This window comes from Apis florea, unplaced genomic scaffold (assembly GCF_048593485.1).
Source record: "Apis florea isolate Af1SG1 unplaced genomic scaffold, ASM4859348v1 contig_2272_pilon, whole genome shotgun sequence".
Taxonomy (NCBI): domain Eukaryota; kingdom Metazoa; phylum Arthropoda; class Insecta; order Hymenoptera; family Apidae; genus Apis; species Apis florea.
In genome coordinates this window covers 5325207-5351380 of record NW_028256549.1, presented here as the reverse complement: position 1 = coordinate 5351380, position 26174 = coordinate 5325207, and the positions used below count along the sequence as shown (strand labels likewise).

Below are 26174 nucleotides of genomic sequence, written 5' to 3'. Positions count from 1 at the left end.
AGATCAGACGTCGTGCTACTATGTTTCTCCATAACCAATCCCGTTTCGCTGCGGAATTGCAAGGCGATGTGGTACCCAGAAATACGACGGTTCTGCCCGCAGACTCCTGTGCTGTTAGTGGGATGCAAGAACGATCTGCGTTACATGTATCGAGATGAAACTTATTTGAGCTATTTTCGTGATCGAAGTCCGTTCGTGAGGTACATTATCTTTACCAATAACTATGTTTAACCGCATTTTCCTTTTCCGTATTTAGAAGCAACACACCTTTCTCAGATCGATTTTTTCATTCTATATTGGACCTCGTTCAAATGCATTGATGCTTCCTCAACGATCGGCCTCTTCGGGGAAGTATGTCGAAGTATTGATTCCACAGATGCTCCGTGATTCTTTCTCGATTAGATGCACTGTTCTTATTAAACAGAAACTATCTTTTTCTTGTCAATTGTAGTGTATTGACGATTGTGAAAAATTAAATTTCGAATTTTTAATAATATATTGAGGACAGATTAAGAAGAATTTCTTGGCTTACGTAATGGAATTTTTCATTCAAATATTCCACGTGATATGAAAGGAGATTAACTGAGCCTTGACATATTAGAAGCTCTCAGGAGATTCTTAAAGTTCATAGTGACTTTCAGGATTTTCTTTATGATCGTTCTAGATAATACTTTTATAAGATACACGTTTCATAAGCAATGTCCTTTAGAGTTGATATTAATTTGGAATTATTTTTTTACTGAGATAAATGATTTTTAGGGCTACGAGGAAGAGCGATCTGGTGATGCCTGATCAAGCTCGAGCCGTTGCACGTGAACTTGGCGTTTGCTATTATGAGACCAGTGTCTTCACGTATTACGGTGTTAATGAAGTGTTCGAAAATTCAATACGTGCTGCCTTAATTGCGAGGCGTCAGCAACGATTTTGGATGACGAACTTGAAGAGGGTGCAGAGACCTCTGCTTCAGGTATATAAAGTTTTATTAAATTTACTAAAAAAAAAAAAAAATTTAATTTAATTTATATTGAAATATTTTTTGTCTAAATAATTACAATTTATTCTTATTCACTGAAGATTCCAGCAATATTTTTCACATTATAATATGAAAAAAATACGAAAAAATGAATATTTAATATTTAAAGATATTTGTTAAATTGATATTTTTCAAGAATAATTGAAGAAACGAATTAATGAAAATATTGAGAAAGAGTAGTTTAATTTATTGATAATATTAATTATCATCAATTTCAGGCACCATTTTGTCCACCGAAACCTGTTCCACCGGAAGTGTGCTTAGCTGCAAGCACTTATGAAGAGAATATGAAGACACTATGGACAAAGCCTGTTCACACTGACGTGACCTTAATAGCCGGAAACTGCACGTTTTCCGCTCATAGGTGTCTTTTAGCCGCTGCGTCGCCTGCATTTCATCGACTTTTCTCTATGGAACTTGTTCAAGAGCAAACACCTCGAAGTTCCAGCGAATCTAGCATGGTATTTCATATTTCTTATCATTTTTTTTTATTATTTTTTTATCTTACTTATAAACATTGTCTTTTATTCTTCTGAAGGTAAGTACGTTTGGTGAAGCAACGGTCGGTGATTTCAACGATGACACCGAGTGCCTGATTCGTATCGATCAATCAAAATCTGCAAAGTAAGTTTATCTGGCAAATCTGTTTAAATTATAGTTATATATAGATCTGAAAGATTAAAAGCATACATTATACATATTCTTTCAAATATATTTAATATTTGAAAGAAATGAAAAACTTTATAGAATATAGATATTTTATTTTACTTACCATTTATTCAAAAATAATAATAATAATAATATAATAATAATATGGTGATTTTGAATGAAATTAATAGAAATGATTTTGAAAAAATTAAATAAATTTTATGAAAAATATAGAGTTTGGGAACAATTGAAGCGACGTTCGAGCTTTCAAGTACTGCCCACCATGGACAACCAAAAGAAACCGACTGGTACTACCAGAGACCTTAATCATCCTGCCTTCCAAAACATTCGTGTATGTTTGGTAAGTTTCTATAAATATGAGAATTAATTAAATATTTCTCTGTTTAATTTATAATAAAATTTCGATTATTATTCTTTTTCTATTCAATTCACTTATAGACTGAGAATACAAATGGAATGCAGCAATCAACAACAGTGGTTACGCTATCTAAGTTAATTACACCGCAGGCAATGCAGCAATGTTTGCAGTTCATTTATACGGGCAGCTTGGATAAACGGTATCATGATCTACAAGTACGTTGCGTCGGTAGAATTATCTATGCGGGCAACTACACCCGTGGATTATTAAAATTTTCTTATTTAATTGATGCAATAACTTGTGTAGATCAATTTTTTTACATCATTATTGCATAGAAGAAAAAAACATTTATTTATAATTTTTATATAATAAATGTATATAATAATCTAAATAAGTTTTGTACTTTTCCTTTTAAACTATATAAGTATAATTACGGTAAATCTATATAAATAGCTATTGAAAAAATAAATTAATTTTTTTAAAGACATTAGATTAATTGGTAGATGTTCCAGAAAATTGTGTGAACATTTTGTAATATTTGTATTGTCAAATATACTGTTGGTGGGTTTTACTATTTTGGATCGAAGATAAAGCCGTAAAGTAAAATATTTTTCTTGTTGGAGGAATACTTTGTGCAAATAGTAAGTTTAAAGCTTAAATATGCTACCAGTGCGGTATGCGGTAACTAACGCGGCTCTATTCTTTCAGACAGCTCCTATTGGGCTTCTACTGGTTAGTACAATGTGAAATATGTTTGCTGATAAGAGCATACACATACATGATATTGTATACGCACGCATAATGTATAGACTTTAGCTAAAAAAAATATCGATTCACCGTTTTCTACAATATATTAGATTATTGCCATATTTGTCATCATTTTAGCATGTTACTTATCTATAAATAAATTTTAAACAAATTTTAGATGATATATATATATATTATATATATATAAATTAATATATATATATATATATATTAATTGTGATTCATAAAATATAATGTATAATTCATATAAATATAATAATTCTATATAAATATAAATCTTCTAAATATATAAATATATATCTACTTTTAAGAATCATTAAAAATCATTAAATCATTGATCATGGGTGCATGGAAAACATTATCAATTTTTTTCAGCTGACAATCTAAAAATGGATTTTAAAAATTTCATTTCATAGTCATGTTCTATTACAAAGAAATATTGGTTAATTTTATCTTCTTTCACGTACAGGAAATTAGACAGGCAGCGGAATTCTTGGAGCTTCCGCAATTGTTGATGGTGCTTGGAACTTTACAAACTAGAGATCAATTTAATAATGATCTTAATAATCGCTACAAACAGGTAGTGAGACAACGTTTAGAAGATATTTGTCTAGAACAAGGTAGAATATTAATGAAAATTTAATTCAAAATAATTATTTCTCGTTTTCAATCATAAAATATGATTTTCTTTTTAGGACTCTTTGCCGATGTAACATTTGAATTAGATGATGGAAGTGTTCCAGCCCATAAAGCGATTCTCACTGCCCGATGTGATGTAATGAAAGCTATGTTCTCCGGTGATTTCCGTGAAAGCAGCGCAAAAGTAGTAAGTATTTTTCCTTTTAAAAATTATTTTAAAAAAATTATTTGTTCTATGAGATATGTAATAAAATTCATTGAACAGATAGTGTTTCCTGGTGTACGCGAATACACGTTTCACAAACTGCTTTGTTATCTCTATACGGATGAAGTGCCAGCAATTTCTTCTGCCAGATGTTTGAACCTCTTAGAATTGGCAAATCGTCTCTGCTTACCACGACTAGTGAATTTAGTCGAGAGCAGAGTAATCGAAGATCTCGAGAGATTGTCTCAAAACGAAGGAAACGAGGCCGTGGAGAACTGTCTGAGATTGCTGGAACCGTGCAAGGTCAGCTCTTCTTTCAACGACCAGTACATCGATCCATGAGTCCAATTTCTAATAGCTCATTCTTCAATTTGCATGTCGCAGTTGCATAACGCCGATCAACTAGCTGACTGGTGTATGAACTACTTATGCGTGAATTATAACAAGTTGTGCAAGATGTCTCCACGAAGTGTGCGCCTTCTACATCCAGAAAATCAAGAATATTTAAATGAGCATCGATGGCCTCCGGTGTGGTATGTAATAACATTTAGAATGTAGGATTTCAAATTGAAAATCGATTCATTTTATATTTAGAAATAATTAAAGAATTCAAATTATGAATTATTTTTTTTTGTTGAACAGGTATTTAAAAGATTACGATTACTATCAAAAATGTTTAGCGGAACGAGATCGAGAGAATAAACCAACATTAAAAAGAAATCGTAATCAGTCCGGTTGTTTATGCTTTTCTGGCACCAGTAAAACTAGAAGAGAAAGTTCTAGCGGTGGTGAAGGTACAGCATCATCAGCAAACAACGATCCACAATCTGAACGACCTTTGTTCGACTCGATCGAGTCTGGTGAACAGGTTGTATGACAAGAGCCCAGCGGCCTACGCCGCTCAGTCCGATTCATTTTGGTCCTACCCGTGCTCATGGTCTTCATATGCACCATTTTTACTATTTTGATACTGCTACAAATTTATACTTAAGAAAATTTAAACGCCGATAACACAATTTATGCACATTGAGGATGCCTAAAAGCAAAAAGAGATAAAAAAAGAGGAAATATATCCTCTAATTTTTTTATCAGTCTTGTTTGTCGTACGCAATGAGAATGAATATTTCTGTCTAATGTACGTTTCTTCCTGTTTTTCTTTGTCTTGAAAAATAACGTAAAAAAAGTTATATGAATTGTAATTCCAAAATAATTGGCGAAACTGTATCCTTTGTACAATTTCAAGATGAATCTGACATCTATACCGTTGAAAAATCTATTTAAAATGTGTACGATCTTTTAGAATTTCAAACGGGTGTCCGTCGTTTGTAAGCGAATAAAACAAGATGGTGCCTTTCATTGACGATTCGTCGTTGCTGCCACAGCGACCTTTAAACAGGGTGATGTTGGATCACCTAGACAGGTTTTAATATGTTTTTGATTACAAATATAAATTGCAGAAAAAATAATAAATCACAATATAAGTTGAAAAATAATCTTGCATCCCATTTTCCGTCAATGAGCACGGCACGTTTTTCGAATGTGAAGAACGTGAATGCTTTAAATTGCTCATTCATTCTAATCACATAATAAGTGATTTTTATACAAGAGATATTTCGGTGGCTGTTGAAATCTTTGAGATTTTTCAAATTTTTTCTGTTAATATTGTTCAAGATTTCTATATATTCTTACAACAAAATTTCTAAATCAAATTCAAAAAAAATTTTAGAATGCATCAAATCCGAATTGCATTTTATACTAAATCGTTCTGTATCTAAATAATAAGAAATCTTGGACAGTATTTATTTTAATGATTATTATAATTTCCACTTCCCTCTCCCTACAAAATTACAATTTAATTTTACAAAAAGGGAGCAAGAGGGAAATATTGGAAAATAAAATCTGAATCAGAAAAAGCCGCTGAAGGAAAAAAAATTTCCAAGAGACGATAAAAATTTGCCGTACTTTTATCGATGCGTGTTAGACTGAAGAAAACGAGCAATAGCTTTAGTCCATAATAGAGCGTGATTATATTAAGCGGTAAACATAGTTCTATAAGAAATAACTATTAATGATAAATCGATGCGGATTTTTACATTGTTTGTACAGCATCCGACGACAGGCCATGCTTCATTTCTTGGGTTCTTTTATGCGACAAAATTACGATTTCTTCGAATGCGAGGCGACCTCTCGTATTTCTACTATTTTATAACAATTTATGGCTAAGTGAAATTACTATTTTCATCTTAATTGTCGATTAACATTGAATGATGAGGACATATGCAGTTCAATCGACGTAAGTAGGATCGTCCAATAAAAACTGCAACATATCGATCACGGTAATGGGTTACTTTTAGAATTATAAATTGCGATTACATCGGTAAGAATAATTAATAGCTAGATAATGAAAGAATGAGAGTGAATCGATTATTCATAATAATTATATAATTATGCGAATCCACCGTTCGTAAAATATAGAACGATGTTATGTTAGATGTATCTCTGTGTCAGAGTGAATCTTCGCGTATATTATATATTTTCTTAGCAACTTGTACTTTATAAGGCACAAATTGGTCCTTGTATATCGAAGAAGCGTAATTATGCATCGTTCAAGCCGATTATGATCATGCATAAATTTTCAATTAGATATGAAGCAACCTGTACTATTAGCAGTCGGTATTACAAATATTTAATACTCGTTAAATCATTCTTTGCCGTGATTATTCAATCGATTTCATGCATTATTTCGCAATGAAAGTATGTTTGAATGAGTGAACGAATGAGAGAAAATGAGGGAAAAGAATTAAAAACTGCAAATACACAGTGACTCGTAATTTTACATTATATATCTCGTATTTAAAAATATGTACAAACACGCGTGATAAATATTCGTAAAGTTTTGAAATGATTATTCAAATTATTAAATTCAAATATTTGAAACGAATTGAAAAGGAGAAGAAAAATTAAAAAATTGCAGCCATAAGATGCATTACTGCCTGATTTGTAAGAAATTAACGGAAATAATGTATACGCGATGTATATATCTGTTCCGGCGAGGGTGAGAATAACGTCCCACTTGTACGCTATGTCAATTTTAATGTCAATGTTATCCTTCGTCATTCCTAAATATATATTTTATACTGAAATCAGTAAAGTAGGATTAAGGATACAGTTATATAATGAAGGTATAATGCGATAGAAGATCGAAAACTTTAATTTTCATATGTATTAGTCATAATTTCCCAAAAGTTTAGGTTAAATATATTTTGTTAATGCGTACAAGGCATTTACGAGCATTTAAAATTATAAGTGCAATGATTGTAAATATAAAGTTTAACGTAAAAATAATTTATATCAATGAATAGAAATCTTTTTTACTGTCATTTTCTTTAAAGTAAAAATTTTTGAACTTCTCAATGTATGTACTTATTCATTCATGTTTTTCATTTTAAATTTTAAATTTATATGCTCGTAAAGCCTTCGATCCTAAGCCGAGAATGATTGTTGCAATTGCGACCTCTGTTTCGAATCGTACGAATTAATTCATTTATTACTAATAAAATTCAAATACTTTGATCAGATTAAGAATTAAATGTAGTTATCGATAAAAAATTATTGCAATGTTCCATATTAATGAACGTGTACAATTTTTCAAAAAATTCAATATGAATTAAATCTTATGGCTAACAATTCTTAATGTTTCTATATTAAGATTTATGTTTTTTTAACTATTTCGTATACTTAATTTTTCTATTCTTTTCCTTATATTTTACGATCAATTATAAGTTATTTTTAGTCTTCATATTTGCGAACATTATCAAATTTAAATATTTATGCGTCAATAATTGGACACAAAATTTAATAAATATATGACAAACAGCAAATGAATAATACTATCAAACAAACACTATTTAACAAATTTCAAATTTTATAATTATCTTTAGACATAACATTGAAAGATATCTTGAGAATCATAATGAAAACAAAAGTAATAGAAAAGCGATTGTTTGGAGGTCTCAACTGACAATCCATATTGATTTTCGGATATCTCGATGACCGTTAATCGAAATAATGACATTTACGTCAAATTTAATTTTACTCGCCTAAGAATAAAAAGTAAAGCTGTATATACGTATATATGCATACCGCTTTGAGAAATATGATTTTTATCTTAAGCTAAATTTTAATATTCTATTTTCAAATGCACAGAAACAGAGAGAGGTGATAAATAAATTTAATTTTTAACTAAAATTGGTATTTTTAAAATTGTGTTTGAAAATCAATTTCATACATTTTCAATAATATATATTATTTTTATTTTATCAAAAAATACTTGCAATTAGTTTCTAACACAAATTTTATAAACTTTTTTTATTAAAAAAAAGATAAAAATATAACTTATAATGTTTAAACAAAAAAATATTAGATTAAGATAAAAAAATTTTATTTTATTTTTTTCTCGTTTTAGATTCATTACATGTTGTTCCATAGTAATTTATGTTAAAATATTTGTTGTATATCAAAATGATTATATTATAATAATTTATACAATAAATTTTTGTTTGATATATTTGTTTATATAAGATGAAAGATGTTTATAAAATAAGATATAATATCTGATAAAAAACTTTTGAAAGAAAAATTCGTATTGTAATATTCTATTTACAAAATGAATAAAATGCAAAAGATTGCACATATGCTTATAATGGCATTGATAATGTTATCATGTTTGACTTAATTTCTTCATAAAGATCTTTGTATTCTTCATGCTCTTTAATAAGTACCATAAGACTACCTCTTTTCACTCCCATAGCAGTACCAATATCTTGTCTTGAAGGTGTGTAACAATATGGAATGTTTTTATCTTCACATACAATTGGTAAATGACACATAATTTCTATTGGAAAAACATCTCCAGCAAATACTACCAATCTATTAAAAATACACAATATATGAATAATATTTTAATTATAGCAAAATTTTAATAAGTATTTATAAATAAAAATACATCTTACCCTTTTTCTCCTTTCCGAAGATGTTTTTGAACATCTTTTAAACCATTTCGAAGATAAGATTTATGTTTTGAAGCTGAAATGGTTATGTTGTAAATCAAAAAAAAAAATCAAAATATATATATATAAATAAATATGTTAAGTAAGAAATTTTAAAAGAAATTATTTTATATTGAATTAAAATTTTATATAAACTTCAGGATTTAAAAAACTCACCTTTTTTAATACATTTATAAATTTTTTTGGTTAATTTCTTTGAAGCCATAGGTTTAGCTATAGGATTTGTATATTTGAGTTTTTCTTCATAACTAATTTCTATAACATCACCACTATCTGCTTCTTTCACATTTTCATCAACTTCCATTTTTATTGTTACTGAATCCATTTATTATAATAATAATGATTATTTTTAGTTAAAAAATTTATCTTATTTTGTCCACGTGCTTTCACATCTCATTCAAGAGATTGGACGCATTTCAATATCAACACTAACCTAATCTGAAACTATAGTGTGAGTGTGACAGAAAAAATAGGTTATATAAAATAAATTTTTTAAAAGAGAAAGAAAATTTCTTGTAAAATGATTAAAAATTGTAATTTTTTTTAAAGAATGTTGTATGTGTTTCTAAAGCGAAGAAATGCTTTTCAACTTTTGTGATCCTCGTTTAAGACCAGAAATTCGGAGCGATACTATCAATACAGAAGGATATGAAGTTACTAATTTAATAACTAATTCTGATAAAGGATTTTTAGCATATGCTTGTATCAAGCCTCCCATAAATATTGACATTACTTTTTTATGTAATGTATGTATCAATCATATTTTAATTTGGCCACAAGTTGGTTCTCAAAAATCATCAGGTTTTCAATTGTATGCCAAAACTAGTAATGATACTAGTGTGCCTTATGCTTTATTAGCTACTGGATTTTTGGACTCCACAAATACTGGATTATTATTCTGTCCATCAAGTATTAAACATGAAACAATTTCTGCTCCATCAAATTTTTTAAAACTTTATATAAAACCCTCTCTGCGCTATTTAACAACATATATAAATAGTTTAAGAATATGTATATGTAAAACAAAGAATTCAGTACCTGCATTAGGTAAGATTGAAGTATGGGGAACAGTATCACCACGTTGTGGAAAAGATATAATAGCCAGTATTTCTACTCTGTGGTTTAAACAACAATCTTGTTTAGTTGAATCTATACAAACATCTGAGAATAAAGATTCATTTGTTATTACAAATAGTAATAATAAGAACAAGTAAATATGAAATTATTTTTTAATATATGTATTGATATAAGATTTATTAATTTTATTTATGCATACATTGTTTTAGAGAAAGATTGGAGTCAAATTTACAAGTTCCAGAATGTTTCTTAGATGCTATTACTTATGAAATCATGACACAACCAATTCTATTGCCAAGTGGAAAAATAATTGATCAGAGTACATTATTGAAACATGAGGAAAATGAAGCAATATGGGGAAGAAGATTAACAGATCCTTTTACTGGTTTGCCATTTAGTGAAAATCGTAAACCTGTTATAGCAAGTACTTTAAAAATACGAATAGATAAATTTTTACTTGAAAATAGTAATGTAGAAGAAATTAAAAAATTGCCAAGAGTGTTAGGTCGCGCAATATCTTCGGATATAACAGATAAAAAAGTAGCAGAAGTTCCTCAGTATTTATTAAAAAGAAATATAATTAAAAGTTCAAATAATATAAAACCAAAATTGCATTGTTCTGTTACACAAGCAAATAACAAACTCTGTCATAAATTGCCAGTTGTAATATCTCAAAAACGAACTCTTTCTACTTCAATTAATAAATCAGTAAAGAAAAAAATTACTGCCAATTCTTATGTACCTGTGTCTATAGATACAGAAAATGAAACAAAAAATGATTGTACTGATACAAGAGACTTAACTTTTAATAATGAAATACATTTTGATATTAATATATCAATACCTAATTTAAAACGTTTTAATAACATTCCAAAGAATGATTCAAAGTTAAATAATTGTTCCTGTTGTCCTAATGGCATTTTTTATCAACTTCCATGCAAGCATGTTTTATGTAGAAAAATCCTAACATCTATTGGAAATAATAAGTGTATATCTTGTGGCATGTCTTATAAAAATAATGAGATACAACGGATTTATGATTAAATTATTTTACATTATTATATATTATTTATATTGTTGGATTATTAATTGTGAATATTTTATATTCAATATTATAAAAAAATCTAATAATTATTTTGACTAAATATAATAAATATAAAATTTTTTATATTTTATTGCATTCTATCTTCAATTCATACATATCAAATATTAAATAAATGATAATACATTACATATGGATATTTTTAAGTCACAAAAAATTTGTCCTTTATCATATGTTTATTGTTTTGTTAGTGTTGCATGAAATATTTGCACAGAATGTAATATATATTATATTAATAAAAATGCATTGATCACATACTTAAATTTGCAAACATACTTTCATGATTTTTTTATGATATGTACATTATATACGTTATTTATTAAATTTTACAAGATTTGTGAAAAGAATTTTTTTAATTATTATTAATCATAAATTTTTTATATAAAAATTGAAAAAGCGTTTTTTTTATATAATAACATTTCTTTAAATTGTGCATAGTCTTATTCTGTGCAATATATTATAAGATGAAATAAGATCCATAAATTTAAATTTATTACTTAAAATAGAATCAAAAATGTTGCTGTAGATATGTACACATGTATATCATGTAATTCGAACTTTTTTTTGCATATCACATTTAAAAATAATTTTTAAATCAGACAATACTATTTTATCACTTTTCATTTTTTAGAAACGGAGCTTTGATCACTGTTTCTACTTTTGAATACAAGAAAATAATCTAATACATTCTACTTATTCATTATAACACTGTAAATCCACTACCTTGACTTTGTCGTTTGGCGATGTTAAATAACGATAATAAATAATTACGCGAATCTGGGGAAACATAAAATGTGAGTGTACGATCAGAATTAGGAATAGTGTTCTCAAAAATATCAGATTGGACATCACTATTTGTAGAAACACTAGCTAAACCAGTACTACTAGTTCGTACATATTCCGCTACACGTGCTCGCATTTCACGATCCATCTGTCAACAGAAATATTATTAAAAATTATATTATATATTCTAATTATATTTAATAAAAAAATTGTAAAAAATATATTATACTTCATATGGTGCTGGAGATATAGCTCTGTTAGTTTGTATCATTTCAGGAGAACAATATAAACATATCGTCGATTCCAAATGATGATCGGCACTCGTTAAATCTTTTAATAAAAATATCCGTTCTACGTTATCTTCAGCCGTGTTAACTATTAATAACGCATGTCGTGTTAAAACTAACGTTATAGGACGACTAGTGCCTTGCTGGATTAAGTAATCTGCATTAGTAACATGCAAGATGTTTCCATGATTATTTTCAAGTAAAGGTAATAACCACCAAGCATATCTAATAGTTGCATTATTATTGCCAGATGTATATTGAACCACTGGACGTTGTCGAGGCTATAAAAATGTATATATTATTAAGTAATTTTATTAAATATATTTAAAATAAGTTTCATAAAGAATGAGTTATTTACTGAAGGCAAAGAATTCCAACCAGCTCCTTGAAGTAAACCTTGTCCTGTCAACGCTAATAATTCTGCAGCTCCACTTAAAGGTTTAGTAACTACTCCAACAAGTCCAAGTCCAACACCAGTCACGAGGCTTTTAGTTGTTATTTCCCCGGACCAAACTTGCTGTAAAGGATGATGAGCCAAACCCGCAACTGCGGCTAAATACATAAAGAAAAATTTTATTAATACGAAGTAATGAATTAAAAAAAAATATTTAAATACCGAGAAGACTCATTCCAAATCCTGTCAAGCCTTGATATAGTCCTTGCGCCATTCCTTGAGGACGCATTCTACGGGATTCTTCTTGCCTTTGAAGATGTTCTTCATCGAGTGTTAAACGATCCAAATTTCGTGCTACGCTAGATGCTAATTTCGTTACGGAGTTTAATGTACCTGTAATGTATAAAATAAATTAAATATAAAAATATAAATAAGTTTTATAATTATTATATTCATATGTTAATACCTGCTGTAACATGTCTCATTAAACTAGCTGAACCGTGTGTTATTCCAACAATAAAACCCCATGGTCCTTGCAACAAACCTTGAAATGGAAGAGAAATAAAATCTCGAAGTCCTGAACCAAGAGCTTGTGCTAAGCTACCAGGTGAACCTAATATTTCTAAAGATCCTACTACCCAACCTAAAGTACAAATATTTTAAAACATAAAATTTAATATAAAGAAAGATTTAGATATATAATATAATTTTCATACCTGCTCCAAATATAGCACCAGATAAATAATGCATTGTAATTGCATTACCAAGTCTATAAGATGTAGTTAAAATATTTTTTTTTTCAAAACTACTAAAATATAAAGGAGAATGATCTAAAGCCAAATATAAATGTATAGAAGTATGTACACTTAATAAGATAGATATAGGTTCTATCTTTAAATTTTGTAATCTTAATGGACTACTTAATATTTTTGCATCAACCATTATATAATCAGGAATGTACACTCCAATAGTTGAAACTAACATTCTTGTTTTTTTCATGTCATCTGATTCAAAAACTCGAAATGGTATCATTGAAGTTGCGTAATTCAATAATTGAGTTATATATGTATCTTCAATATAAGCACTAATTGGTGCAATTTTTATATGAAGATCTTTTGATGCTAAAAAAATTATCAAGATAAAAAAAACTTATATAAAATATTTAAAGAAATTTGAAGAAATTATAAAAGTACCTCTTAATTGTCCCTGACAATTTTCTAATACATAATCAATCGCAATTAATGAATTTTCTCTTATTTGTTCTATTTTATTTATTAAACAATTATTTGTGTAAAATGCTGTTTCTTTTATTACAAGCGGACTTTGGCTAATTAATACTACTGGAAAATCAAAACCTCCTTGATCAAATAACTGATTATCTAATTGTAAATCGCCTACAAAGGCACGTATATTTATAATCCTAGATCTTGCATTAATGGCAACAATGACATCAATCATAGATAAGCTGGCTACTTCAATTCTTTGAGCATTTTCATTCATGTCATGCATAATAATGATGGTAACGCCACGAAGACAAATAGTCGCTGAACCTTCTTTAGAAATATTTTCATCAATATCTTTTGTATCATCATTCGTATTGATTTTCACATTTTCTATATCCGTTATTAATTGTCGTAAATTTATTTGTGAAGTAGTTTTAGTTTCTGTAACGATAGAATCATCTTGAGCTGAGAAGAAAGTTGTTACTGAAGTTGAGCTTTCAGAACTTTGAACGTTTACAATTGTTTTTTCATCATCTGGATCGGTAGAAATTTTATCACGTATTATTTCTGCATCTTTTATATCATTTTCTTTTCGTAAAAGTCGACTTCTAATATCTCTTGCGGAAACTTCTACTTGAGATATTGGAACAATATTAATATAAGTGGTATAACAACGATTCTGCATAATCAATTTCACGTCTCCATAAGACGGTAACCGTACATACTGATCCACTGATGTATTTGATATAGCGGATAAATTTATACCTCTTGACCATCGTAATTCTTTATTTCTTATTATTTTATCATTATGGCTATTTGTCACAGCGGAAAATAATAATATATTCGATGTATTAATAATAGGTACATCAGGTAATCTACTACTATTAGAAGGAGTAGAATAATGGCTTGTTGCATTACTTTCTATTTCACAAATCCATGTAAAGTGAAAAGTGTCTGTTATTATTCCATCCCCTGTTTCATTAGCTTGACCTACTAGAATTTTAAAAGCACAGGTATTTTCAATAAATAGTTGAGGATGATAATCTACATGTATCATTATGTATGTTGTGCCTTTGTCTTCTTGTATTGTAATGACTACTGGTATAGTAGTAGAACCATTTGGAATGGCAATGCATTTACGACTCATACCTTGGTCGACTCGAATTGGACAAGACCATTTATGCCCTACACTCAAAGATATATAAAGTACAAGAGGTTCTATAATATCTTCCATGTATAACGTATACCATTGCGTAATTGGAATACCTTGTTTCTGATCTTCAGATGGTGAAATATTAAGACTATAAGGAGTAAGGTCATTAGGTAATTCGAGTCTAGTTGTATCTTCATGTACTGCCAATGTTGCAATGCATAACTCTTGGGATGTTAAGTTACTAATAACATGACTACTCGTTATACGTACAAGTCGCATATCCTCATGCATACTAGAATTGATACTCATGATTGAGACACTCGAACCGCAATCGACACATGATTTAATGTTTCCTTCAACAGGAATGAGTCCACCGATTCGTGGCATGTAAAAATTTTGACTCCAATCAAGTCGAGCTAATTGTAAAGCCTGGGATGTGTAAAATGTATCACAGATTCCAACGCATAAATGAAATGTACCTTCTAATTTTGGTGGTGTTACAATTCCATAGTGAGGAATTTGACAAAGTTCAATGTCTTCTGATACAAGAGATAAATGACATCCCATAGAATTTAACATGAAACACCAAGGTTGTAATTCTAATAGTAAAGTACTTGAAATTAACCCAGCATCCTGATATTTCACTTGTACGTGTGTTTGGGGTTGTTCAGCAGATACCCATTCTTCGACCTCGTCTCCTTGGAAAGGCCATTGAAGTTCATCTTTTTGATTTTCAAGCTCTTGTAAAATGCTATCGATATCTTCAATTTCGGGTCTTTTAAAGAATTTTCTTTGATCCACAGAGCTATATGACAATGGTACATATGGATTAGATGTAGAAACTCCAGTTTCTAATTGAAATGTTAACTGATGAAAATGTTCAAATGTTCCAGGACAATATAATTGCTGTTTTTCACCTCGACCATTTACCATTGTGCTTAAAGATATTTTCAATGAAGGTGTATCCATTTGTACTCTAGCTGGTACTGGTAAATGTGAACGAATCATGTAGAGTGGACTAAGTACAGCTAATACTTTTGTTTTATCCTGAATTATTTGTGTTATTATTCGTACCCAAATACTTAAAAATTGTCCTCGTTCTTGTAATGGAACTTTAACAAGCCATGGTTGTCCCCATTTGGCGTTAGGTTGAAGAGGAATGTCACCAGTCCAAGATAAATTTGGTACATTCGTAAACCGTAGACGTATTGCCATTTTTTTATTTCCATCAAGTATGACAGATGGTGGTCGAGTTTTACCAAGAATGGGATATACATCTTTTAATACAGTCACTTTTGATCCGATTTCAGTTTCATATTTAACTAATTTCATTTCGAAGTTATCAATTAATTGATTTGAAATTATAAGTTGACCAGAAAATGTTACAAGTTTCTGTGTAGCTGAGAGTGACGTAACGCTTACAAATACTGCTGCTTTCATGATAGAATTATTGAATTCGATTGCTTGAATTCCATCTGCACCAACAGAAAATGGTTTGCTCCATAACCAAATATTTTCTTCTATAGCTATTCGTAACATCTTGTTGCCAATATTTCGCCATGAATAAAAGATACATTGTCTACTTTCCAATAAGATATTATCTCCTGCTCCACTTTGGCCAAAAAGGATAGTCATATTGCTATCGTTAGCTATGACGTAACGTGTGAATAGAATCGTGGTCTTGGTTTCTTCTTCTAAGGATGCATACCATAAGTGCATTGAAACTACAAGAGTATGAGCTATTGTTGGACTCAATTTCAATGCAAATGGACTGCATATGAAAGATATATCCGTTTTGTCTGATAAAGATAATTGAAATCTCGCTTCTAGAGGATCTAATATTTCTTGCATAGTTAAATGACCATAATCCAGTATATGTACTCCAAATGTACCACTAATATCAATCAGAACTGAACCATCTATCCATCTATTAAATACAAGAATAGCTCCTTTATGTTCTAAAGTCATAAAACATTGAATTTCGGGAATTGTACCTTTCAAACTATAATTTTTTAATGGAGCTTGTAAATTATTGTACATAATTGTACTAACATGGTTGTACATGGATATATGAATAGTGCCAATATTAAGCGCAGCTTGTATATTAGGTATAATCGAAGAATTGAAATATGAATCAATTCGTAAACAAGCTGCAAGAACGCGAGCCGAAATTATAGTTTTGGTAAGAGGTCGATTATTATTTGGTAGTAAAACTACACGCCATATACAAGCTACTGCTCTTGCTGGGGATTTTTCAGGAAGCTCTAAACGATAGGAATCTGTTTCTGATAAGTAAAAATCGGCATATCGCTGATAGGACATGTGACTGTCACTCCAATATTCGAGAGCACAAAGTACTTTATCAACATATCCAATATCAGAATCTAATGTCTAAAAAATAAAAAAAAATTGTTATAAAATTAAAAGATATACTATTTGAATATATAATTTTCCAAGAAAAATAATTTACTTACTTCAAATGGAACTGGAGATACATGTATTTTAGTTAATGTTCTTGGTTGAGGATATCTCCAAGCCATTGATTGTTGAGGATAAGTGAAAAATATAACCTGATGAATTAAATAATTATTTAAAAAATAAAATGACTTTTTAAAATTGCTATTGAAGAAATATTATATTTTATAAACTTACTTGGTATGGAAAAGGTAATTCATCTGCATTTCCGTTTACAAATTGGAATGCGCCTGCTTTGAGATCGTCTTTATAATGTTGCTCACTTGAAAGAACAATTTGTTTTTCATTATTTTTGAACTTTTTAGGTGATCTTGTTAATTCATGTAATAATAATTGACAATCTTCCATAACATTTCTAATAATTTTTATTTGTTCTGGTCCAAAATCTAAATAAAGGCTATCACTATCTGCTTGTATTTGTATTTGAGGAATAGAATCAATGTTTAACCAAGTTTCCCAAAGTAAGCATATTGTAATATTGCAACACCATGGATTCAAAAGCACTTTTATGTTACTATTCAAAATTACTGATATGATAAGAGAATCTACAGATGTATTGGAATATATTCTGTCAGGTCTAAGAAGAGATGAAATGTTTCCGGATAATGAAGCTAAACTGGTTATTATTTCGGCACCGGAATCAGTTTTAAGCGATAATACAATTTGTTTTGTACATATATTCAGATCAGGCCAATTTAACTTTTTCGATTTTGTTATTGAAGATGTTTTAATATCATCATATTGCTCTAATAATTTTGTTTCATATTGTTTGATAAAACATGACTGTATTTTATTTTTTATAATATATATCTGATTTAGCCTGGATAAAGAAAAATAAATCTTTGTAGGTCTACCCATATCTATAAAATACTGTGGATTTTTTGTTATAGTTTTTTCATATTTCATTGTTATAAAAGATGGAGGAATGCCTGTATCTGGATGTAAATCGCCATTTTTCGTTTCGATCATAAAAACTTTGAAGTCTTTTTCCGTTGGTATTGAAATTAATTCTTGATTATCTTTATCTCCAAGTGCCATTGTTATATCAAAACAAGATATTTGTATTTTTTGCGATGGATGTTGTTGCGAAAAATAAATGTTCGGCTGATTAATCATTATATAAAAGAGTGGTTGTTTTTGACTTTCCCCTTCATCCTCTTCAACTTCATTTATATCAACTTCATATTCTGTAACTGCTTGATGAATATCATAAAGCACGAAAGTTATTTTTCCACAGTTCACAAGAAATTCAAATGGTAAAAGGATTGAAGTATTTGAAGATATGGGTTTGCCAACAATTGTAGAATTCACGCTAGATGTTTCAAAATCTATACCGCTATCCTTGGTGACATCAATATCTATATCATCAGAAGATTGTTTTATCCAAGTAATTTGTTTAATATTTCCTATTGTTGAAAGAGGTTTCTGTGGTATGTTGATATATGTAGTTGTAGTAATTTTATCTCGTTCAAAATTTCCTGATAATACATTTTTTAATTCGTTATTTAAGATTGAAATCAATTGAATTTGATCTAAATTTATTGTTAATTCAATATCTGTGATACAATTCACTTCAATTGCACTACCACATACTATAATATCTGGTTTAAATAGTACGGGTGGAGCAATGATCAAGCACAAATCAAATTTTGATAATAACGGAAGTGTGGAGAATTGACGTTCTAAACTACTTCCATGTCCAAGCTTATTCCATTCTAATGCAGGATTTTCATTCATGGTATACAAATATGATTGAGATATTTTTTTGTTTATAGTCATTTGATAATTTTTCCAAGTAGTTGTATGAGCACATATATTTTTTATATTAATTTGATATTGTCGATCTTCTACTGCAGAACCTGGTATACTTAAAATATTTGCTTGAGCTGCAAGTTGATATATATCTAATCTTAAAGGTGTTCTACAAATTGGATTTTCTGCATGTGGTGTAATACGGATTCCATCTAATTGAATCATTAATAGATCATGTTGAGGCTTAATTTTTGTAATATTTGAAACTGGTAGCATCAATCTAAGTCCTTTAAAGTCCAGATATATTAATGGTAAAATTTCATTATCAAGACTAGTAATGCTGTTTAAGTGTGTTGTGACACTTTGTTCAGAACTTTCAATTACATCTTTCTCAATGGATTCGTAAAAACATGTAAAAGGCTTTACTAATTGCATATATTTATTAACAATAGTAAGTGGTAAAATTATATCTACCATTTGCACTTTAATAACTATTTCAGAAATATAACTATTAGAAGATAAAGTTGTTTCCGTTATTATATCTTTCTGAAACTTTAATAATTTAATAAATTAAATATTAGCATTGTTTTTAAATATTAAATATTCTTAAATACCTTTTGACTCTTGTGTCGTTTATAAGTGCCCCATCGAGTATGAACATTTCCTGATTTTGCTCTAGTAAGAGTAAAACTTAAAAAACCGGAATCATCACCTTTTTCTAAACTATCTTCTCTTCCACAAAGAACTGCACCTACATATTCGCCAATGTCCCAAGTTGGTGAATTTGGTGCTCTATCAAAAATTTTTAACACTTATTAAAAAAATTGTACAAATTATCATTCTATATAATGATATACCTTGTATAATGAAATATTGTGACTGTTGTAATTTTATTTTTTAATTTAAAATAAACAGGTTGCATATCTAAAGAAGTAATAATATCTTCCAATTCAAGTACTAATTTTAATGAAGATAAAGTCTCTTTTTCCGTTACATATAATTTAATCGCAATTTTTGTTATAGTCCATTGAATCCACGCCGTCAAAACTAATTCATCCGTATCTATAAGAAATATATTACATACATATAATATAAGCATTATATAAATATTTTCCATATATAAGGATATATGGAAAACAATTTCATTATATCATACCTTGTGTACTGTCATCTTTTGAAGTTGAAATAGTTGAATTTGTAGTTGTATCTTCAGGATATAATAATTGTGTTGGTGTAGATGGAGTTTGAGATATGATCGGAAGAACTTGTGTTTCGGTATTTATTTGATTACTAGGCATAACACTTTTATTATTACTTGTTGTAGTTCGTAACGCGCTTAAAATGTTTGATATTATTTTACTCATGAAAACTACCTAAAGAAAATATAATTCATATAATTATATAATATAATATATATAATAATAAAATATAATAAAATATAATATTTGGAAAATGTCTTAAATGTTTCTTGAATATTATATTATACAATAATATATTATTGTATGATATATTATCTATATACAATTTTATATTATATATTAATTTTATTATAATACCTGTTCTTCAGAAATGGAAACAATAATTGGAGAATTATCAATATGAACACAAACACCTAAAGCAGCTAATGTATTTTCCCCAGATTGAGATGTTGCAATTTTAGTTGTAAGAGCGACTGTAGCATTTAATGAAACTTTTTTGATGAAATTTTTTTGCGTCTGTTGTTGTAACATATAACAATGAAAGTCAACAAGGCTTAATGTCCATGGAAAACTTTGTAATTCTAAAATAAATTATTAAAATAAAATAAAACATTTTAGAAATGTTTCTTAATATATTTTTTATTACTTACTACTAGTCCACATTGATTTCGGCAATTTAACTGGTAATTCGTGAAGATAAGGTATAAGTAACTCGAAATTTATATTAGACGAATGAACAAGAAGAGAAGGTAATTTTATTATCAATATTTGTAGTTTATTATCGTTTTTTAATGCTCTGTCTTTGGCTTCTTCTATCCCTAAATTAATGAATATCAATATTACAAAAAGTTATAAATAAATTATTTATAAACTATATATATATATATATTTACCATATGCACCAATACCACTCATTGTAATTGATGGTATATAAATAACAATATGTCCAACACATCCACTTAATACAAGTCCACACCACCATGGGTACAGTTCTGCTAATCTGGCCAATATTCCCAAATTCTGTAAGTTCTATTACAGATTAATTTTTTATAACTAATAAAAGATTACAAAAATAATTAATAAAAAAATTTTAATTATTAAACATTACTTGAAACTGCATCATTATTTAGTTAAATAATTAAGTAATGTACCTGTCCTTTATTTTCGGATTTAGAGTCATGTTTTTTTTCAATTTCATCATTTTGTAAAGTTTTTGATTTTTCTGTGATAATGACGGATTTTCGTTTTTCTTTATCTGAAGAACTATGTACACTTTCGTGTAAACTAGGAAATGTTTTTTTCTTTGTACCAGTATCAGAAGATGCACCTTCAAAATGTTGCGTTTCGGGTCGCGTCGTACATAAAGTACCCAAATTATAATACGTAACACGATATTCTAGCCATTTAAAAAGCAGTGGATCAACTGAAGCTCTGATATCTGCTACTTGAAGTGAAATCAAAGGTGGATGCGTTTGTTTATCAATATTTAGTGGAAATTGCATTACAATAGTTAATAGTGCTTTATTTGCTGTATCACTAAAAATGAAAAAAGAATTAATATAGCATTTATTAATATAATATAAATATAATATAGCATTTATTAATATAATATAAATATAATATAGCATTAATTTAGCTAATATATTTAAAATATGCCAACCCATGAATGTTACTTTCTGGTCCCGAAAATATAAAAGCTTGCTGTGACTCATTAAGAGCAAACATTTTTACCGAATTTATACTTAATTCATTTGATATCGTAATTAAAGATGATAATTTTTTACAATTTACGTTTTCTAATAATAATTCCAGATATACAGGATCTAAAATTTTTTTTTGATATCATATATTAAATATTATATATACTATAAATTAAATATTTTTGATTACTATAAAGTAGTACATACTTGTTTCTTGGCAAGCATCAATAAATAAAGAAGAACAAATAAGAGGATTTGTTGTATCATTAGAATTCAAAATTGAAGTTATGATAGATATAGCAGCCATTAATTTTGCTTTTGTTCCTGTAATTGTAATACTGTCAATATGTGCTTCATATATTTCATGTATTAAATCGCCATTTTTCCAATACTGTGGATACAGCAATTTTTGAATTTTACATTCAATAGAATAAGGCATTATTATCGATGTATGACAATTTTTTGTTAAATAAAGTTGACTTCTGGCTCCATTGACCTATTAATTAAATATTATTATCATAAAAAAAACATATATTGCATTAATTTTTCCATTACCTGTAATGTAATAATCTTATGACATTGATTAAACATTTCGGTCGGAATATCAGTTTGTTTGGATGCACAAGCTGCAAGCCTAAATGGATATAAAGGTTGGAGCATAGTTAATATTACTTCATCACATTCAATGCTCATATAAGGATCGTCTGTAAGAGCAGGTGTTAATGGTGTTGTCTAAAAAAGTAATGTTAAAAAAAAAGAATAAATAATATTCCAGTAAATATTATTCATTATATATCTATATATATTACTTACTCGACTTTCAACTATCTTTCTTTGTCTTGGAAGTCCTGTAATAGAATGATCTGCTAATTGTAGTTGAAGTGAAGCTTTAACTATTAATAATTTTGTTTCAACCATAGATACATTTTCTCGCAATGCTTCATATTCTTCCAATGTAACTGGAGGAAGTTCGTTTACAAGTGGATCTGATAATTTATAAATATGATTATACAGATAACTTCTATTCATGTAAATATATAATATAATAAATATAATAATCATATATATATATATAAATCAAATAATATAAATATACCTGATTTTGTAATGAGATATGGATTATAATCGTAATTTGCGGCAGCTTGTTTTATTGTTTCAATACGGTGAAAAATACCTGAACATAATCTAATAGTTAAATCACCTATAACGTATCTCATTACTCTACGTTCGCGAAAATTACTAAAAAAAAAAGTATATTAATTAAGATTTTTATAATTTTATAAAATTTTAAAATTATTATAAATTTCTTTTAAGGATGTGTTTATTTAATTTAATTACCTATATTCAAAATTAGATCCAAACTCTGCCAATTTTTCAGGTGTTATATCATCTGGCAATTCAACGCAATGAACGTAATCCATAGAAAACGCCGGACATCGTTCCATTAATCGCTCCTCTAGAAATGTTTTAATCTAAATGTTTAAATTCAAAATTATAAATACAGATTTAAAGTTTGATTACCTGAAACTGTAAGTAAATGATAATATATTCCTTGTTTATATTCTCGTTTTTTTCCTTTATTTTCTACTGAATCATCATCAAATAATGAATCTTTTAAGTAACGAGTATTAAAGTTTCCAGCTACTAAATATAAAGGTGGCTAAACGAAATCGTTTATTAGTTTATTAAAAGTTAAAAAGTCATACTTCAAATAAAAAATATTTATAAATTAAAAATTGTAGTATAAAATATTACTTGTGCTCCATCAACTACTTCAAGATGACCACAGCTACATGTTCCTCTTGGATATACACGTATGTAACCCATTCCAATTTGAAAACTAGTCATTGCAATTCCTTGAAGCAATGTATCTACTACTACGCCATTCAATCGCAATGTCAAAAATGATTTATATCGAAGTTTACGAGATTTATAAAACAATTGTTCCTTAACATTTTCGACTGTCTATGTAAAAAAAAAAAAAAAATAAAAAAAAATAAAAAAATAAAAAAAATAAAAAAAAAAGAAAAAAGAAAGAAAAATAAAATCTATTTATATATTATTTTATTTTTTATTTTATTTTAAATAAATACCTTAAAAGTTAAGGTTGCATCTTGTATATATATGCCTAAATGAATGGTATGTCCAGAGTATGCCATTTGTTGTTCAGTAGACCAATCATTATCCCAATCGATAGGTAATAAAGATGACACCATATTCCAAGCCCATCCACCCCATCCTGTAGTATCTGTAGTAGTTCCTATCACATGTTCTGTATCATCTAAAAATAATACAAAATATGAAAATCAATGCAATGAAATTTTTTATAAATAAAATACCTTGTATACTATCTTCTCTTTCATCTATAGAAATTAAAGATTTTTCTTTATTAGATGGAAATTGCTTTGTTTGCAAAACCATTATCAATGCTGCTAATCTGAGTAACATTGGCACTTGTTGTTCTGTTATACTAAATTCCATTTTTTGGCAATGAAGGTCTAATCGTGTAATAGAAGCTCTTTTTGCAGTATTACTATGATAGTTTATGATTAAACGTATAATAACAGAACATCGATATAAGACAGGATCCTAAATAAAAAGATATATTGTAAAAAAAATTAAATATAAATAAATTTACAATTATAATAAAAAGTAATACTTGATATATTTCTATCTTTCCAGATGCATCCATTTTATCTAAACATAATGTTAGATCTTGAATAGTAATAACTTTTCTAAGCATAACTTCATATCCATTAACATCTGAAAAATATATTATTATATGTATAATTTTAATATTACTAGAAAGATTATTTTTAAAATAATTAAAATATTTTTAAAATAAGATATATACCAGTAAACGCTGGTTCCCATTTGTTATTAACAGTTTGCATGCTTAAGAATCTGACATTGACACTAAGAACAATATCTTCTTCCACATATTTTAGAATTAAATTATTACAATTAATTGTTATATTATTTACAACTTTTGTTACTATGCCTTTTATATAACCAGGAGGAGCTTCTTCCCTATAAATTATATAACAACAAATAAGAATAGTGCATAATATTGTATATTTATTGTATATAGTGCAATATATTGTATATTTTAATAAAAATAACAATTTATTTACTGTGGTATCTCTTGTTTTTTTTGCAAGGAAGAAGGATTAGTTTCCATCTTATTATCATCTTTTAATTTTAAAATGCATTCTAAAATAAAAATTAATTTTTTATTTTCAAGTATTTAACTTTATAAATCTAAACCATATTGTTTAATATTTACCTATTGTATTAATAGTAATCACAATTGGTTCTGAATTAATTTTTACCCAAGGAACATGAATAAGTAATTCATGTATATGACCACTAACAAAAACAAAGGGAAGATTTAGTTGTTCTTCTAGAACCTCCAATCGTAAGTCAAGATTTTGAAATGATGCATCACCACCCCATAAAGAGACCTAAAATACATAATGAAATAATATACATTAGAAAAAAAATATAAATTCTTTTTGGCAAAATCAATTATATGTATTTAATATACCTGAGATTGTTCTGGTTTAAAATTTTTCACATATTTTTCAACATAACTGAGAATCACTGGTGTTATATACGATTCCAATTTAAACATTGTGATTGATAATAATTCAATACATTCCACATACTCTTGTATAAGTTTAATAAATTCATATAAATAAAGAACGTTTTAATTTCTTTTTGATCTATTAATTCATTCAATATGTATAATAAATATATTGATAGAAGAAATAACAAGCACAATGATAAGAAAAAAATATTTATAATATTTAAAAATGCACACAAGTTTATCTGAAAATTATAGAATTATTAAAATTATAAGTATAATCATTAATATGATATAAATAAGAATAAAAATTAAAATAAATATGTATATATAAATTTGCCAATAACATTCATTTTTAAAGCAATTGAATCAAATATTTTTAAAAGGAAAATATAGTAGGGTAAACAGAATTAATAGTCGCTTTGAAAAACATATTTTATTCTATTTTCATTTTAATGAATATAAATTATAACATGCTTTATTTAATGTGTATAAAATAAATATTAACCTTATTAAATATCGGCAGTTGACCATGAAATAAATTGAAGTATAAAAATGCATTTTAAAAATATATATTGCCACTTTGAATGATTTACAATTGACAGTTTTAATCTTAATTTTATATGTTGAAGTTTTATTTATGCTGTCTGCTTTAACCTTTCTAATTTGACGTGCACTGCAGTTGCATGTGCACAGCAATTA

General features: G+C 27.9%; 4 protein-coding genes across 10 annotated transcripts in view; 2 read left to right on the top strand and 2 right to left on the bottom strand.

Moving 5' to 3' along the window:
• RhoBTB (Rho-related BTB domain containing) overlaps positions 1 to 8237 on the top strand; it is a 19526-nt gene extending 11289 nt beyond the window's left edge. For 4 of the 5 annotated variants that reach the window (XM_012489751.3, XM_012489752.3, XM_012489750.3 and 1 more), the window contains exons 4-15: positions 3 to 200; positions 760 to 967; positions 1252 to 1494; positions 1572 to 1657; positions 1916 to 2042; positions 2141 to 2275; positions 2769 to 2792; positions 3298 to 3448; positions 3524 to 3654; positions 3733 to 3975; positions 4057 to 4205; positions 4315 to 8237. In XM_012489751.3, the coding sequence (XP_012345205.1) occupies positions 3 to 200; positions 760 to 967; positions 1252 to 1494; positions 1572 to 1657; positions 1916 to 2042; positions 2141 to 2275; positions 2769 to 2792; positions 3298 to 3448; positions 3524 to 3654; positions 3733 to 3975; positions 4057 to 4205; positions 4315 to 4549 (1930 nt within the window). In that variant the 3' untranslated portion in view covers positions 4550 to 8237. The remainder of the gene's footprint in view (positions 1 to 2; positions 201 to 759; positions 968 to 1251; positions 1495 to 1571; positions 1658 to 1915; positions 2043 to 2140; positions 2276 to 2768; positions 2793 to 3297; positions 3449 to 3523; positions 3655 to 3732; positions 3976 to 4056; positions 4206 to 4314) is intronic. The other variant, XM_086917798.1, reaches the window with a different exon arrangement.
• On the bottom strand, positions 8097 to 9571 carry NHP2 (NHP2 ribonucleoprotein). The gene is made up of 3 exons (XM_012489754.3): positions 8898 to 9571; positions 8685 to 8757; positions 8097 to 8601 (listed from the first exon to the last, which is right to left on the bottom strand). Exons 1-3 carry the CDS (start codon positions 9064 to 9066, stop codon positions 8370 to 8372), a joined length of 474 nt encoding a protein of 157 aa, XP_012345208.1. The 5' UTR covers positions 9067 to 9571; the 3' UTR covers positions 8097 to 8369.
• Positions 9182 to 11183, top strand: LOC100867735 (RING finger protein 37). Its single transcript, XM_003695974.3, has 2 exons — positions 9182 to 9951; positions 10028 to 11183. Exons 1-2 carry the CDS (start codon positions 9320 to 9322, stop codon positions 10860 to 10862), a joined length of 1467 nt encoding a protein of 488 aa, XP_003696022.1. The 5' UTR covers positions 9182 to 9319; the 3' UTR covers positions 10863 to 11183.
• Positions 10966 to 26174, bottom strand: Vps13B (vacuolar protein sorting 13B). 3 transcript variants are annotated; one of them, XM_086917794.1, is made up of 32 exons: positions 25981 to 26174; positions 25434 to 25717; positions 25173 to 25350; positions 25021 to 25099; positions 24741 to 24916; positions 24546 to 24649; positions 24226 to 24475; positions 23980 to 24167; positions 23642 to 23851; positions 23408 to 23546; positions 23225 to 23342; positions 22983 to 23125; positions 22700 to 22872; positions 22442 to 22618; positions 22094 to 22382; positions 21847 to 22009; positions 21338 to 21722; positions 21080 to 21215; positions 20837 to 21004; positions 20544 to 20767; positions 20144 to 20360; positions 19845 to 20049; positions 19602 to 19779; positions 17413 to 19539; positions 17235 to 17330; positions 13578 to 17151; positions 13101 to 13505; positions 12851 to 13027; positions 12607 to 12777; positions 12349 to 12542; positions 11933 to 12271; positions 10966 to 11851 (listed from the first exon to the last, which is right to left on the bottom strand). In XM_086917794.1, the coding sequence occupies exons 2-32, from the start codon at positions 25518 to 25520 to the stop codon at positions 11621 to 11623; spliced, it is 11301 nt and encodes a 3766-aa protein (XP_086773920.1). In that variant the 5' UTR covers positions 25521 to 25717; positions 25981 to 26174; the 3' UTR covers positions 10966 to 11620. The 3 variants fall into 3 exon arrangements, with proteins under 3 accessions (XP_086773920.1, XP_086773921.1, XP_086773922.1); XM_086917795.1 differs by having other exon boundaries at positions 17413 to 19533; XM_086917796.1 differs by having other exon boundaries at positions 21080 to 21206.

Excerpts from the sequence above, each read along its gene's own strand:
- Vps13B (XM_086917794.1), bottom strand. The coding sequence starts at position 25,520 with ATGTTTAAATTGGAATCGTATATAACACCAGTGATTCTCAGTTATGTT. Across the intron at positions 20,768-20,836 it reads GAAATCAATGTGGACTAGTA|AATTACAAAGTTTTCCATGG; the intron begins GTAAGTAATAAA and ends AATTTATTTTAG. Across the intron at positions 19,540-19,601 it reads AACGACACAAGAGTCAAAAG|TTTCAGAAAGATATAATAAC; the intron begins GTATTTAAGAAT and ends AAATTATTAAAG.
- LOC100867735 (XM_003695974.3), top strand. The coding sequence starts at position 9,320 with ATGCTTTTCAACTTTTGTGATCCTCGTTTAAGACCAGAAATTCGGAGC. Across the intron at positions 9,952-10,027 it reads AATAGTAATAATAAGAACAA|AGAAAGATTGGAGTCAAATT; the intron begins GTAAATATGAAA and ends ACATTGTTTTAG.
- NHP2 (XM_012489754.3), bottom strand. The coding sequence starts at position 9,066 with ATGGATTCAGTAACAATAAAAATGGAAGTTGATGAAAATGTGAAAGAA. Across the intron at positions 8,758-8,897 it reads TTATAAATGTATTAAAAAAG|CTTCAAAACATAAATCTTAT; the intron begins GTGAGTTTTTTA and ends TAACCATTTCAG. Across the intron at positions 8,602-8,684 it reads CTTCGGAAAGGAGAAAAAGG|ATTGGTAGTATTTGCTGGAG; the intron begins GTAAGATGTATT and ends TATTTTTAATAG.